The sequence below is a fragment of the Periplaneta americana genome, chromosome 3 (assembly GCF_040183065.1).
Source record: "Periplaneta americana isolate PAMFEO1 chromosome 3, P.americana_PAMFEO1_priV1, whole genome shotgun sequence".
In the NCBI taxonomy this organism is placed as follows: Eukaryota; Metazoa; Arthropoda; class Insecta; order Blattodea; family Blattidae; genus Periplaneta; species Periplaneta americana.
The window spans coordinates 10,970,163-10,984,886 of record NC_091119.1 but is presented as its reverse complement, the minus strand read 5'-3'; the positions used below and the strand labels follow the sequence as shown (position 1 = coordinate 10,984,886).

At 32.0% G+C, this 14,724-nt stretch overlaps 2 protein-coding genes across 5 annotated transcripts in view; one reads left to right on the top strand and one right to left on the bottom strand.

Annotated features, from left to right (window-relative positions):
* Positions 1-5,370: 5,370 nt before the first annotated feature.
* Positions 5,371-13,098, bottom strand: LOC138695800 (triple QxxK/R motif-containing protein-like). 3 transcript variants are annotated; one of them, XM_069820003.1, is made up of 4 exons: positions 13,075-13,098; positions 8,014-8,082; positions 7,753-7,841; positions 5,371-7,634 (listed from the first exon to the last, which is right to left on the bottom strand). In XM_069820003.1, the coding sequence occupies exons 2-4, from the start codon at positions 8,075-8,077 to the stop codon at positions 7,551-7,553; spliced, it is 237 nt and encodes a 78-aa protein (XP_069676104.1). In that variant the 5' UTR covers positions 8,078-8,082; positions 13,075-13,098; the 3' UTR covers positions 5,371-7,550. The 3 variants fall into 3 exon arrangements, with proteins under 3 accessions (XP_069676104.1, XP_069676103.1, XP_069676101.1); XM_069820002.1 differs by lacking the exon at positions 13,075-13,098 and adding an exon at positions 12,877-13,008; XM_069820000.1 differs by lacking the exon at positions 13,075-13,098 and adding an exon at positions 12,527-12,846.
* A 47-nt stretch (positions 13,099-13,145) lies between these two features.
* LOC138695797 (malonate--CoA ligase ACSF3, mitochondrial-like) overlaps positions 13,146-14,724 on the top strand; it is a 30,738-nt gene continuing 29,159 nt past the window's right edge. Inside the window, exons 1-2 of one of the 2 annotated variants that reach the window (XM_069819996.1) lie at positions 13,146-13,341; positions 13,613-14,029. In XM_069819996.1, the coding sequence (XP_069676097.1) occupies positions 13,648-14,029 (382 nt within the window). In that variant the 5' untranslated portion in view covers positions 13,146-13,341; positions 13,613-13,647. The remainder of the gene's footprint in view (positions 13,342-13,612; positions 14,030-14,724) is intronic. The other variant, XM_069819997.1, reaches the window with a different exon arrangement.

Here is a 14,724-nt window from a genome sequence, read left to right as displayed (position 1 = left end):
AAAATTATAGGTCCGTATCTTCTGATTCTAATCTTACAGAAATTTTTAGTTTTTAAAAACCTGTAAAATTAGTCTCTTTTCTTTTTTGAGATTTTTTTTTTCTCCAAAACCATTTTGAATAGACAAAAAAAACGGAGGATTTTTTTTTTCATTTCATTTATTATATTCCATAGATCTTACATGAGCAATGAAGCTTTAAGATGTGGAACAAGTCAAAATTTTACAATATTACAATTACAATTTTTACAGTTTTACAATTTTGTAATTTTCTACAAATTTTTTACAATATTTTGGCGAGATGTAGTGAGATGATGTGAGGCCCGAGGATTCGCCAAAAGGTTACCCGACATTTACCTTATGGTTGGGGAGGAGTATTGAGAACGCCACCTGAATTTTCTTCTTTAGTACATTTTCGTCAAAGTACTGAACTTCTAGAGCTCATGTCTTTTTTTTGTCCACTATAGACCTCTTTCTTATTATTATTATTATTATTATTATTATTATTATTATTATTATCATCAATTGTAATTTTTGTGGATTCTGACTTACCATCTTTAACCAACAGATAAACGCATGTAATAATAAACCAGAATGTAAACAGCAACATGCTAGAATACGATATCTTAAAGTAAATTGCAGTGACATCTTTGATATGGTAGGCAGAGGGGCTCAAGGCAGATATTAGAACAAAATAATGCTGAACCTTCGCTATAGAGGATTTCACATTAAGAAAAAAACTGTATAAGAAAAAAAAAACATTGAGCATATGGAGCTATTCCATCAAATGACCAGTTGCCATAGAAACACGTAGCTTGTACCGGGCAGAACTCTAAGCACAACCCACTGCCGTCATCCAGACTGTAGCGAGCTTGAAACACTTGGACACGTGCTTGGACAATGCCCCAAAGGCAAGCTGCTGATCAATGCTAGACTTGCTTTGGCGACATCGTTAAAAACTTTAAATTGGGAGATTCATGAGGAAGTACATTGTGTATCATCAGATGTTCTTTTAGGCGGGCAGACATTATTGCTATTAACGGACGCTTAAAACGGGCTCTTGTTCTTGACCCTACTATCCGTTTCGAAAGAAACCTAAATCAGGCCACCGAAGTTGATATTGAGAAGAAGTCCATATATGAACCTTGTCTGCCGTATCTTTCTCAAAAGTACAACGTCCCTCTTAAACAATGGTCCGTCATTGGTTTGCTGTTTGGCAGTAGAGGTTCGATTACAAAATTCACATGGAATTATCTTAAGGAACTTCACATTCCTTTTGATTATATAATGTCTATTCTTATAAATATTATCAAGGATTCTCTTCAAATATTACATCATCATCTCTATTTCAATTAATCAACTTATATTTGCCTTCATCAATTAACTTTCTTTTTTCTTTAATGTATCACATCACATTATATTGTACATGTTTATTGTATTCAGGACCCTTGTGGTCACTCAAATTCTTTGAGCTGATGTCTATAATTTAGAAATTTATTATTAAAGCCCATGAAACCAATCCTTTTTTCTTAACGTGGAATCGTGTATCAGCTTTATCTTGAAATGTAATAATTGTTTGATGTTTCAGAAGTACTTACACATCCCATCTCTAGGATATTGTTAATCGACCAATCGAAGTTAAAATTTACGAATAATCTAGCGAGTTTTCTGCATAGAGTTTAATATGATTTCAGATTTTCATGTATATAAATATTTTATTTCTGTGGTGTTCTGTCTTATTGAGGTACCGTAGTCTTACCTTTAACACCATAGACGAACTCTCTGGACTTGACAGTAGAACCTGTACGTAGGTTTGAAATGCAGAGAAGTAAATTTCCATAACTGCAAATTCTGAAAACTTTATCACAACCCAGTCACTGTGAATGTCAGGGCATCTTGCTTGGCCATTTGCCATTTTGATTAATTACTCGTATGGAACTCTTGCGTCTCTATTAGTAACGAAACTTCTTTGCTCTACTTTTGTAGACAATCAAGATTAGATATTGAAGAATCAAAAACTGATACCAATTTTAGAATTAAAGCTTTTGTTGACTTACAAGGAGAGGACACGCTCTGTATATCACAGAATTAAATAAGATTTTGTGACATGAAAGTACAAGACGTACTGTTTAAAGTCATACCTGGTATGGGTGGCCAATGACCCCTTGTTTTAAAAATATTGGCTATTGTTTGTGACATACTTCCGTTAGGTGTCTAATAGGAAAACATTAGACTGTGTAACGGCGTAGCTCATATGGTTGGATGCTGAGTTGTCATCCAGGCAACTTGAGTTCGAATCCTAATGTCTTCTCAATTTTTTAAAGCTTGATATTATTATTATTATTATTATTATTATTATTATTATTTTTTTTTTTTATTCACTTTCAGTTGTCAGCTCCTATATTCAAAGCCATGTTGAAACATGCGTGGTATGCATCAAAATTAATAAACGAATGAGAAGTGTTTGTGAATGTGAATGATATCTATTTCTCAGTAGAAGTGCGGAAAAATGTGTGAGACTGTGGACAACCTTCTTTCATTTGCTGTGCATGGTGCAGGAAATATGTGTTTTGTGTGTTTTTATGACATTTATCATAATGAATCGGGACACAATGAAGTGGAATAGAAACAGAACAGACACCGGTGACACATCTTACCTGCCTACATGAGCAATATTTCATTGTTTATCCTTTACAATACAATGTTAGCTAATTATAATTTGTTAAAAACATGATGAAGCGTTCAATACATTGAGAAATATGATATATATAAATAGATAACTGTGATCACAATATTAATCATTATTAAAAGAAAAAAAAAATAGGACCAGTTAAGATTCGAACTTAGGTTGTCTGGATAACAACTCAGCATCCAACCATATGGGCTACGCTGGTACACGGGCTAATGCTTCCCTATTGAGCACCTAATGGAAGTATGTCACAAACAATAGCCAATATTTCCAAAACGAGGGGTCATTGGCCACCCATACCAGGTATGACTTTAAACAGTACGTCTTGCACTTTCATCTCACACAATCTTATTCCATTCGGTGATATACAGAGCGTGTCCTCTCCTTGTTAGTGAAAAATCATGAAAGTTTTCACTTTCATCCTAATGAGAACAGCAAACAAGAAAGTTAAAATTAGCTGAAAAAATATAAAGATATGATTTGAATCATTGTAAAATACCAATAAAATGTTAATCAAATGACAAGGAAATGTTTAAAAAACGACTGATGAAACAAATTTTAACCATAAAATTTTGTTATTAAATTACTGAATATTATGATGAGCATTGTGCATTGAGTCTGCATGTTTTCTGCTGTGAACTCGATACATTTTTCTGAAAATTTGTAATAGTTTTAAATTGCTAGATATCCCGTCCATTCATACTTCTAGTGAATGTTTTTCTTTGTAGATGATAATCAGATGGGATCAGTGTTGCTGCATAAAACAGTAGTTGAATGTGGTAATGTTATTTTTTAAAATGTAATGGAACTGATGGATTAGAAATGGTACTGAAGCTACGATTTTAATTTTTGTACCATTATTAAGAAAGAAAAAGATTTCCCTATCACTATGTACTTTATGCATACATTTTCCTGTATACTGTACAGTAGATACCTTATATATCACGATGTACATTGTAGCATAAGATACTTTACTATTGTATAGTTTGATTTATTGTAAATACATATAAATAAGTTATAAAGGTATTAATATAAATTATTAAGTGTCTCTGTGACTGCTTATAGTAACATCCTCATTTATAAGAGTTGCTGGTCTCAAACACAAGAATGTAAATTAAAATGTAATTTTTTAATATTAAATTAAAAAGGTGATTGGCCCAATTTGACTACTCATTCGCCATCTCAATACGGAATTCATATTGAATTGATCATTAGTGCCCGTAAATGTTTCGATCATAAAGATAGTTGTCTCCAATTGTTTAAATTTCATATCATTATAAAGAAAAAAATTTACTTATATTTGTAGAATTACCACATTTTAATATTTACACATTCTAAATCACCTCCCATGCCAAAATTAAATGAGTGACAATTATGCCTATTGGGCTATTGTTGAGAAACCAAATTTCTACTATAGTCCCGTCACTCTAATTTCCGGCAGTCAATCACGTTGCAGGTCGGCTACATTTAAACATGTGCGTCTTGTGATTCGCTGATGAAGATGTTAAGCATTTCCTAAGGCTGGATAAATACTTAATATGTAATCGCTCGCCATTTTGGCTCTTTCGTTGGCGTTCGCAGAAAGCACACGAGGACGTTATTTGCCACTCAATTATTTGCTGAATTACAGTGTGTTTGATTTAATTATCATAGGAACTACGACATGATAATGTTCAATGGTGTGGCAAATAGATCCCTCGTCTGGTAGCTTGGCAACGAAAGAACAAAAATGGCAAATGATACTACCTACCTAGACTTTATAGAGCCTTCACTTCCTAAGATGTAAGCAAAGAGGAGGAGTCACGCTGGGAATAACAGCGTCGCGACTATAATATCACTTTTTAAGACTGTAATAAAATAGAGTATAATGTGCATCATTGCAGCTTGTAAACTTAAAATGTACTGTGACAATGAAGGTTCCCCTCCTCAACCCCTTTTAAACTTAAGTAAATTTGCTTCCGAATTTATTCTAAAATTATAGACTTGTTACTATATGCTGTAATTGAAAGATTTCCCTTTTCCCCCCAACTTTCTTTCTCCCTTTTCAATGCGTAATGTGGGACTTGGATTAACAGCAAAATATGTATACTGTTATATTATCCTTTAACCTATTTCAACAACTTTAATCATAAGATATTCGAAACTTATTTTTTTTATACAGATTATAGTTCTAAAAACATTTTTTGTACGTTTGCTATTTATTATTACTGTATTATTTATGTAATATAGAGTGGGCTGTGAAATTAAGGAAAATGTAAAACTATTATGCTAGAAAATTATGTACTATAGAAAATAAATATGATTTCTGCGTGTGATCACAGAAATATGACTTGAAAGAATAAACATGTGTCATAATTTAAAAATTAAACATTAATTGGAATAAATTCTGCTTCAAATCGCTGTTTTTAAACAGAATAAACGAATTCATTGTTAAATAATGGCTAATTTTGTCAGTTAATTTGATCTGGAAATTATTTCTTATAGAAAGCATCCACATTCTAATCAAATTATTGTAATATACTTACATGTTATGAATATTAAGGATAGGACATACAAAAAAAGCTTTGTGTATACTTTCACATGAAAAAAAAAGGTGAATAGAGTTGTAGAATTCATTTTAATAGTCTTCACACTTTAAATAATACATTATAAAATTAATTATTGTCCAAAAATAAAGCACCATCTTTATTTCAACATTGTTTTATTTAGTACTTCATGTGTTTACATAATCATAAAGAATAGTTTGTACAATAACACATACCAACGTGAACTGCATTAATCGAGATCAGAAGTGAGAAAATAAAAACGGTCTTCAAAATAATTACATAACCATCTCCTGCAAAAAGTATAATCACATTTTCTTCAAAAGTTACAACACAGTTGGCTTTATTAATGATTTACTAGAAAAATTATTTTACTACAATAAACTAGATAAAACGGAAAGAGAATTGAAACTGGTATAAGTAAAACTCTAACACAAATTAGTCATTAACTAAAGTGACCTCAAACTACTCGTCTTGCAGTTTTTTAGTCTGTGTATAAAATGTAACACACAAGGAACTTTAAATTAAAATCTAAACACTTAATAAAGAATTTATGCATTCTGAAACAATAAGAATAACATTTTAATTTTCAGCACAATATAGAATAACAAACATCGAACCATGAATTACAAATTTAGTAAAGTTTAACAGTCTGAATAATTTTAACTATAAATACGATCAATAAAAAAAAATTAAATGAGATTTGAACTTCGTCAATGACAAAATTATGTTCAAATAAATACAATCAATCGTCGAATATCTGTTGCAGAAGTCCAGTATTGCACAATACATATTATAAAATGCAAGGCATATGCTAATGTTGCTTTAAAATTAAGCATATACATTACAGTTTTGTTAATATACGTAAACAAAATTATGGTTATGAGAAATACAATGATATAAATTGGCATTAATATTTTATGTTAATAACATTAGAGTCGTAGAGAGAAAATATTGAGGAAACTTAAAATGACTTATTCTGCAACAGATTCGTAACAAGATGTAATATTTAATAGTACATAGATGACACTTTAGTTCTTTATATATTGCATTTTATTTTAAATTGGAATGTGAATTTATTGTTGATATTTTAAATCCAGTTTGTACTTTCAGGAAGTTATTTTAATCATCTTGCATTCATAACAAGTTTTTCCAATAATAACTTTTCATAAAAAAAAAAAAGCGAGACATCTGCCTGACAAATCAGGTGACCATTCAGATCCAGATTTCAATACAACACAAGAATTTAATTTAACTAATTAACATGAAAACGGTACTAATTTGGAAACTAGCATTATTAACTTTATAATAACATTTTTATACAGATTATTTTGGAATATGTAGTAAATGCTCATATGTAGTACTATCTTAAATAAGGTAGTAGTAGTAGTATCAAAGGCTGAATGAAAATTTTCATATTACTCTAAAAACCTATTTCTCGATTTACATTCGTCATATTTCTGAATTACCATATGCCATAAGTTTCCTTGCACTAGTTATTTGTGTGCATTACTGTTATGAAAAATATGTTGAACACAACTGGTATCCATGTAAAGGAAATCGTAGTTCTTTTATTTTATATGTGAACACAGATTGTAAACAGATACCAAGAAAACGTTTTCTTTTTTTTTTTTTTTTTTCCTTTATTCATTCTATAGGAATATGTGACTATTTTGAATGTATGGCATTTGTTTAAATATTTGTGAGTTTATTATTTAAATGGAGGAAATAAAATTGCTGTTATATTTTACAGCAAAATATCAGTTTTAACCACAATACATACGTAAAATGAAAACATAATGCAAATAAAATTTATTGGCCACACAATTTCACTGCTATTCATTTGTTCGTACATTCATTCTTTCAGTCACTTCATTCATTCTCAAGATCAGCTTTTATTTTTATCACATATGTTTTATATTATATACATGTCAGTCATATACATTGTTATTAACTTCGGTATAAAGTGAGACTTTTTCTATATTTATACCTATTTCTGAGTTTGAATGTATTGATTGTCAGTCATTAGTTCCTTAAAAGAAACTATTTTGTACAAATGTATAATTATTTCGGCACATGGATCGTACATTTATCTTTTCTATAGTTAAAGTGACTTCATATTGAATGAAGTCAGAGACTTTTATTAAATCAAGTAGAAAATCAATGAAATACCTAGCATAATGAAAATGCTACAGCAGTATAAAAATGACAAGTCATTGTAAACCTCCCTCCCAAAAAAAAAGTGTTATGGCAACTACTTGAAAGTAACTGCCATGTTTCTTAAAAGAAAAGTATTGCTCAAGTCCTCAGTACATCAGAGTCTACTGTGTAGAGAGAAGAGCATAGAATATGCAATAGACGCAAAGGCATAACACCAAGAGAGCACCGACCATTATGCTGACATCCTGAAACAATAAAACAGATTAATAACTGGAAGAAAAGAGGTGGGATATGGACTACCATTTTGTAAAACAGATTATTTCATAGTAATGTGCATTTGTGACGAAAGGAATTAATCTCTACCTTATACACTGTAGGAGCATTTTCTTTCTTATCTGATAGGAATTTGATATTCTTCAAACTCTCTTTACTTTTTTTTGTGTCTTGCTTTGCTGTAAATAAAATGTTATAATATGAATATACTTTCATATAATTAAATAAATCAATTCAGAGTAATGCATTTCTAATATGTAGGCTAACCCAGTTATAGGGCTGGATTTATTGTGCTCGCATAATACAAAGACAGAAGGGTATTTTTTTTTTGTCAGTTCTCCAGGATCTTACCTATTTGTTTTCTATAATTATCCACCGCATTAGCACCAGTACTGTCTTTCCGGCTTCGAGCCATGTTCTCTGCAAATGAATACAAAAACATTGAATTTCATGGTAGTGACATTTCGCCTTATATAAATATATAAGGTTATTCGAAAGTAAGTTCCCATTTTGAAACCGCTATTTCCCTAACCATTTCAAGTGTAAATCATTTTACCTTTTAGGTGTGTTTCCATATTATAATTATGTAATATGCTTTGTCAAATCTGGCAACCTTTTCATAAAGGAAGCTTAATTAATTTATTTATATTAGGTTTGGGTTTTTTTTATGCGTATTTCGTTGCTATGGTAGTAATGTTACACTTACACAGGGACATCATTTTATTTTTACTTCAATTTTTATTGTACCTGAGTTTCTGAATGTACTTCACTCCCATCCCTTCTACTAATGAAGTTCTAACTGTCCTCCACACAGAACCAAGGCCGTATATAGTAAACAGTACTGAGTTAATGGGTATAGTACATTCCAGAAATATATTCACGTTTTCCAGTGACGAAAGAGTTTTCACTACTGAATCATATTTTCGCACAGTTACTGTCGTCCGCTTGCCTATGTCGCATCCCGCTTTCCCCCAAAACGCTTCTGCTCGCCCCTCTGTAAAGACTAGTGACTGGGCTGTCTTAGCTCTTTTCTGAAAACATTAATTTCTGTTAGAAATTGGACGTCTACATAATATTATACAACTGTTTAAAATAACTTAAATAAGAGGGCCTCGTTAAGTAATTAACTGTCACGTGATTTCGCCCCTTTTTACGACCCTGTGACAAAACCACTTGGACGTACAGTAGATAGCATTTAGAGTAATTTTATTTTTTGGATCGGGTAGAAGTGAAGATTGAATTTACAGTACGTAAGGTACTCTTTTATAGAGTAGGTACAGAATTATTTCAACGTGAATTACTAGTACGAAGGATGAAACTGGTAATTGGAATTAGGTACAATAGTATATAGTGCGATAATATGCCCAAAAGAACTGAAGTCTGTATCGAAATGAACGGCCACAATTTTCAAAAATGTGTTTAAATATCCATATTATGATTATTTTTCAATTTAACTTCATTCTCTATATTGTACGCTAATGTGCTGTAGACAGTATAATATACACTGAATAATGAATACATCCGCATAGATAGCTCAGTTCGCGAGTAAAAACACTGAGGCCTATTATTAATACAGTAGGTACTGTATTTTGATTAAACAGAAACCTAATGAAAATTATCAAACTAAAAATCGCGATATTTCCTAGTTTACGTAAATGGATTAATTAATTTTCTTCCCTCCTATAGGCCTACCTAGTAAAGTGATCTGTTTGTATTTTACGCCAGTATCATCGAACTCCAGTCATGGAAGGGGGTAGCAAACGGTGTTTCCGGTTCTCAACCATTAATCCAAAGATATAGCCAGGTCAATATTAAAAATTTTAGTAAAAATAAAATGATGTCCCTGTATAAACAATAATTGTTATTCAGAATATGGACAGCAGTTGTAGGAGAGTCATTTTAATAATTTTTACAATGGTTTTACCTTTATGAGTTCGAATTGGCCTCCTTCAGTGCTATTACGAATGCAATAGACAATATGCATATTGCATTGAGAAGATATCTGACATTACAGGGATTGAGAAATGGTCAGATGAGACACATTTCTAAATGAATGGAGGTGTTAACACTCAAAATTGCAGGATATGGGCAGAAGATAATCCTAACACAATTATGCAGCAAGGATTACATGATATCAAGGTTCCTGTGTGGTGTGATTTTACGTCACATTTCATAATAGAACCGTATTTCTATGAAGAAATTGAAAATGGACAAACAAAAACTGGGCAGCAATATTTTCAAATGTTGCAAGACAGGAAAACATTACTTTCATGCAAGACAGCGCTTCACCTCACATATACAATTCTCCTTTTCCTATTAAAAGCTTTCTTTGCCATTGCTGTCCTTTTGATTCAATTCAATTCAGTTTATTTGGCCATTAGACATACAGTTTTATGCTTCGTCAGAATACATTGAAAAAACATATAAATACATTAAAAAAAACACTAATAACAGAAACAGTAAAATTTAAGTACCGGTAATACAATGAAAACATGAAATAATTTGAAACTTTTAAATTGAAGAAAACTAACTAAATTGCAATTAAACTTATTTATTAAAATACAATTTCATACAAATTTGTGTTGAAAAACTCAGCAACAGAATAAAAAGGATTATTTAATAACCAATTGTAAAATCTAGTTTTGAAACTATTGATTGGTAATTTATAATTTTGACTTGGGAGCTTATTATATAATTTCGTCCCCATAATTAAAAAGTTTGTGTTGCTCTTGAGTAATCTAGAATATGAAATATTAATTTGTTCACTATTTCTAATTTCATGATCATGTATATTTGCCACTAATGAGTAATTGTCGATATTTTGTCGAGTGTAAAGTACTAGATCATATATATACAAATATATGATTGTTAAAATCCGTGATTGTCTGAAAAGTGGCCGACAATGTTCCAGATATTTTGATTTACATAAAATTCTAATGGCCTTCTTTTGTAAAATCAAGACGCTTCCAATTTTGGTTCCATTTCCCCAGAAAATTAGGGCATATCGAATTATCGACTGAAAGAAAGAAAAGTAGGCACATCTTAAATAATTTTGAGAAATACAAGTAGTTAATTTCTTTAGCAAATATAAAACTCTTGATAGCTTTGTGCATATGTATTCGATGTGCTTATCCCATGTTAAACTGGAGTCTATAAAAAGTCCCAGAAATTTTGTGTAGTTGAGTCTGTTGTCCTTATTTATTAGATAGTTTAGGCTGAAAGTTAAGTTGATAGTTTTTTCTTGATTAAGCAAGAAACCATTAGATTCAAACCATAAAGCCATCTGCGATAGAGTGTCGTTGTTGAGAGCATGTAATTGATTTAGAGCAGAGGAAGAACATAGGAAAGTAGTGTCATCTGCATACATAATTGTTATTGCTTTAATGAATTCTGGAAGGTCATTTATTGCTGGCAGCAGCTCATGTTACTACTTCCTACACTCAAAGTATTTGAAGCTGTCCACTTGTTCTACTGTCTTATTCATCTTGTTTGTATTTTATCTTCATCCCATACTGCTCACAGCTGTCATTTCGCTCCAGTAGCATGTATCTTAATATCATTTCCTCTTCTGCTAACAACGTCATATCATCATCAAAACTTACGCACTTTATTCTTCTTCCTCCCACGTTTTGGAAACAGCTCTTCACCAAATCCTCTTAACTTTATTGCCCCATGACAAAAATACACATTCTTAGGAAAAAGTTATAAGTAGGTTATGTCCATTGCTAAAATACGGGTTCTTGTTATTGACTTGAATGGCAAAGGAAAACTTAAAAGTGTTTTGCATCAAATGTTTTCACTGAAAGAATATTTTCTGCAATGAAGTTAAAATGGATGTATGACAGAAACAGAAGTTCAGTAACTTAATAAAAGCGAACTGTTGACTTACCGGTACTTCAATTACAACAAATCATGTAGATAATTTTATAACAATATTATTTCCAATAATGCTTTGTTAAAGATGGCTATAAAGAGCAGTAAGTATGAAATAATTGATCGTTCATTATAAATCGTGTGTGCATATGTATGTTTAATGGTAAATAATATTTTAAAATTTTGTTCAAGTAATAAATTTTATTGTGGTTTTATTTAAAGGAAATATATTTCCTCATCAGACTCCACTATCAGTAATCGCCTACACTAGTGTTTAGACCACACTAGTCATAAATTTGTTTTCTATTTTCAGTTTGAAAATCTGGCAACCCTAGTTGTGAGATGATACAAAGTAGACTTAATTAACAAAAATCGGTTTGTCCCTCGGGCAACAGTCCTTGTGGATGATGGGAATGTCCAGCCCAACATTTCTTGAAATGTGGCAAACCCATTTAGTGACCTTGTGATGCTGAACTAGTGATCAGAATGTTCCACTATTAAATGTCTGGTGTTCGGAATCACCACGTGAGAGAACAGAAAAACAACTCCCCGAAGCATAACTTTTATTTGTTATCTATCAGTGAAGGATTAACAACCCAAGCTAGTCCTTTTGCTCCAACAATGGATATATTACTTGTACTTCAATGTTGCATATAATATGAACTATATTCTAGCGTTTTACTGTTACGGAAATCTGACCTGTACGTAAATACAACAGGCCTATATCTGGCAGAGACTTGCGGTATTGGCATTGTTCAATCTTCGAGGCAGAATTTGAAGCAACAACTGCATGTACACCATTGTTTGTAGATTCTGTAATTCTGAATTCTAAATGTGCAATATAAACTAAAATAGGAAAATTAATATTTTTTTAATTAATTTCATATTTTATCCTGTATTATGTACTGTTACGACAGCGTACCACACAAAATTTGAAAATTCTAGCAGTGACGTGCGAAATACCCACTGTAAATTAATAATCAGTAATCACCTCGGTTTCTCTGATGTGTAAATGCAGTAATATTGACGCTCTGAAGTCCTTTAACTCAATAGACAAAATACGTTTAATACAAAGCTTCAACGTGGTAAAATGTTTACGTATGCTTTCTTTATCTCTAATCTTACAAATACAGTATAATCTTCAGACCTATTGACCTCATCCACCGGCTACGCTCTGCATATTGATAAAATTACATTTCGATTAATAAACAGCAGTTGTGATTAATAATCTTGTACTATTTATCGAGTAAATTATATTTGGTAAAAGTAATATTTTCAAATACATGCTATAAATTGTAGTAAATAATTGATAATATAAACGTAGTATGAAAATAAATCAACCTGTCAATTGAGCCGTCAGCTGATTGTTTTCACATTTACTCGTAATGTCAAGAAACAAAATAAATTCATATCCAGTTGAATTACAGCTATTTTCAGTATATGGATAGCATAATTTAGATATTGTTATTCAATCTATTACTATCAATGAAACATCTTTATTTTTATGATAATCTATTTATTTAATTTTCACGTATTTACATGTTTAATTTGACATTTAACTGTATTGCTGTTAATCACTATTGTAAAATTTTCGTTTTATCTCCTTCCATTATCGCTATCGTTCTGTTGTGACATTTAGTATTGCGCATTTACGTTGTGTTTTTGTTTTACCTCTTTGCATCATCTTTGGTCGTGTGTGGCGTTGGAGTATATTTTCTTGTAATTGGAATTTATGCATATTTTGGGGAGCAATGATGCTTCAGTGTCCAGCAGTAAAGTGCATTGACATGGAATGGAAATAAGAAGGCAAGTATATTATGAAGTCTAAAAACTCTGTCACGTACAATATTTCAAGGCCAATATTACAGGCGCCAGAAGCCCTTGGCGACCTAAGAAACAAGTTTTGGAGGAGTAGCTCTCTAAAATTAAGTAGGACCTTGATGGGTGGAATTTCTGTACTCAAGGCCCCAGAAAGGCTCTATTTTCACTTTTAGTTTGCTCTGGTGTTTTATATAGTTATTTCAGAAATATATAAACCGGGGATAAACCGGCACTTTCTAATTTATTTCATTTAAAGTTTCAGACTGTCAACGTTATAAATATATAGTAAGAATGGCATGTTTGCTGGCTGGTCGCTATATAGCTTTATGCTGTAATCGGCAGTCAGCAAGTATCTTCGTATCCTCACGTTGCTGGCAGCAAACCTATGCAGCATGTGCACCAACTCAGACTGCAACAACAGAATCGTACTGTCGTCCCCAAAGTAGTGTGGTGCCAATATTTCGGCATGCCCCGCAATACAGTGATAGAATTGCTTTACGGGACCGCCATGGGGATTATACGTATCGAGGACTATTTCTTAGTAGTCGCCAGTTTGCTGGAGAAATATCTACACACTTGGCTGGAAAGAAGCAAGAGAGAGTGGCTTTCCTCTGCCCAAATGATGCATCTTACCTAATAGTCCAATGGGCATGTTGGATGAGTGGCCAAATTGGTAAGAATACATTACACTTACATGTAAACTCGTGGCTCGTATAAAAATTAGGTGTGATTAATAAACTTCGTTTACGTTTGATTTCAACTAGGAAGCAACGAGAAGCGCATTGCATGTGAATGGTGTCAATATTTTTAATTGCAGTCTCTGTACAAATTGAATAAAGTTATATCTAGCAGATGTAAAAGTACCGCAATAACGGCTTCGGAATAGGTTCATTCAATAAAAATAGGCGTAGGCCAATATATAACAGGTATAGTCTACCATAACATATTCAGTGATATTACCTTGTAGATATCTCGTGGGTGAATGTAGAGTATCCAACGCCCACTGAACGAATATTTCACTTTTATCACTGCCAATGTTGCGCTGTAATCGTATATGCAACGTAGGCTATAATAAAAACCTAAACTAACCAAACCTAACCTGTCAAATAAGTAACAAGTTATACTAAATATGTGTAAAATTGGCCTATGTCTCTATAGTGGGCGGGACATAAGTAACATTGACCATTTCGTGTCTATATGACTATAGGATATCGGTAGTGTGTTTATGAGAAATATATGTTGGCTAGATTGGAGAATGGGGTGATGTCATGTGGTCGAAGTATGTGACAAGGTTAGTGGGTTAGTTGAGGTGATATCTCAGTGACATGAGGTCGACGTATGTGAGAGGTTAGTGGGTTAGTTGAGGTG

Coding starts and splice junctions, on each gene's coding strand:
- LOC138695800 (XM_069820003.1), bottom strand. CDS start 8,077: ATGGCTCGAAGCCGGAAAGACAGTACTGGTGCTAATGCGGTGGATAAT. Junction 7,842..8,013: donor TAATTATAGAAAACAAATAG/GTAAGATCCTGG, acceptor TTTTATTTACAG/CAAAGCAAGACACAAAAAAA. Junction 7,635..7,752: donor ATGCTCCTACAGTGTATAAG/GTAGAGATTAAT, acceptor TTATTGTTTCAG/GATGTCAGCATAATGGTCGG.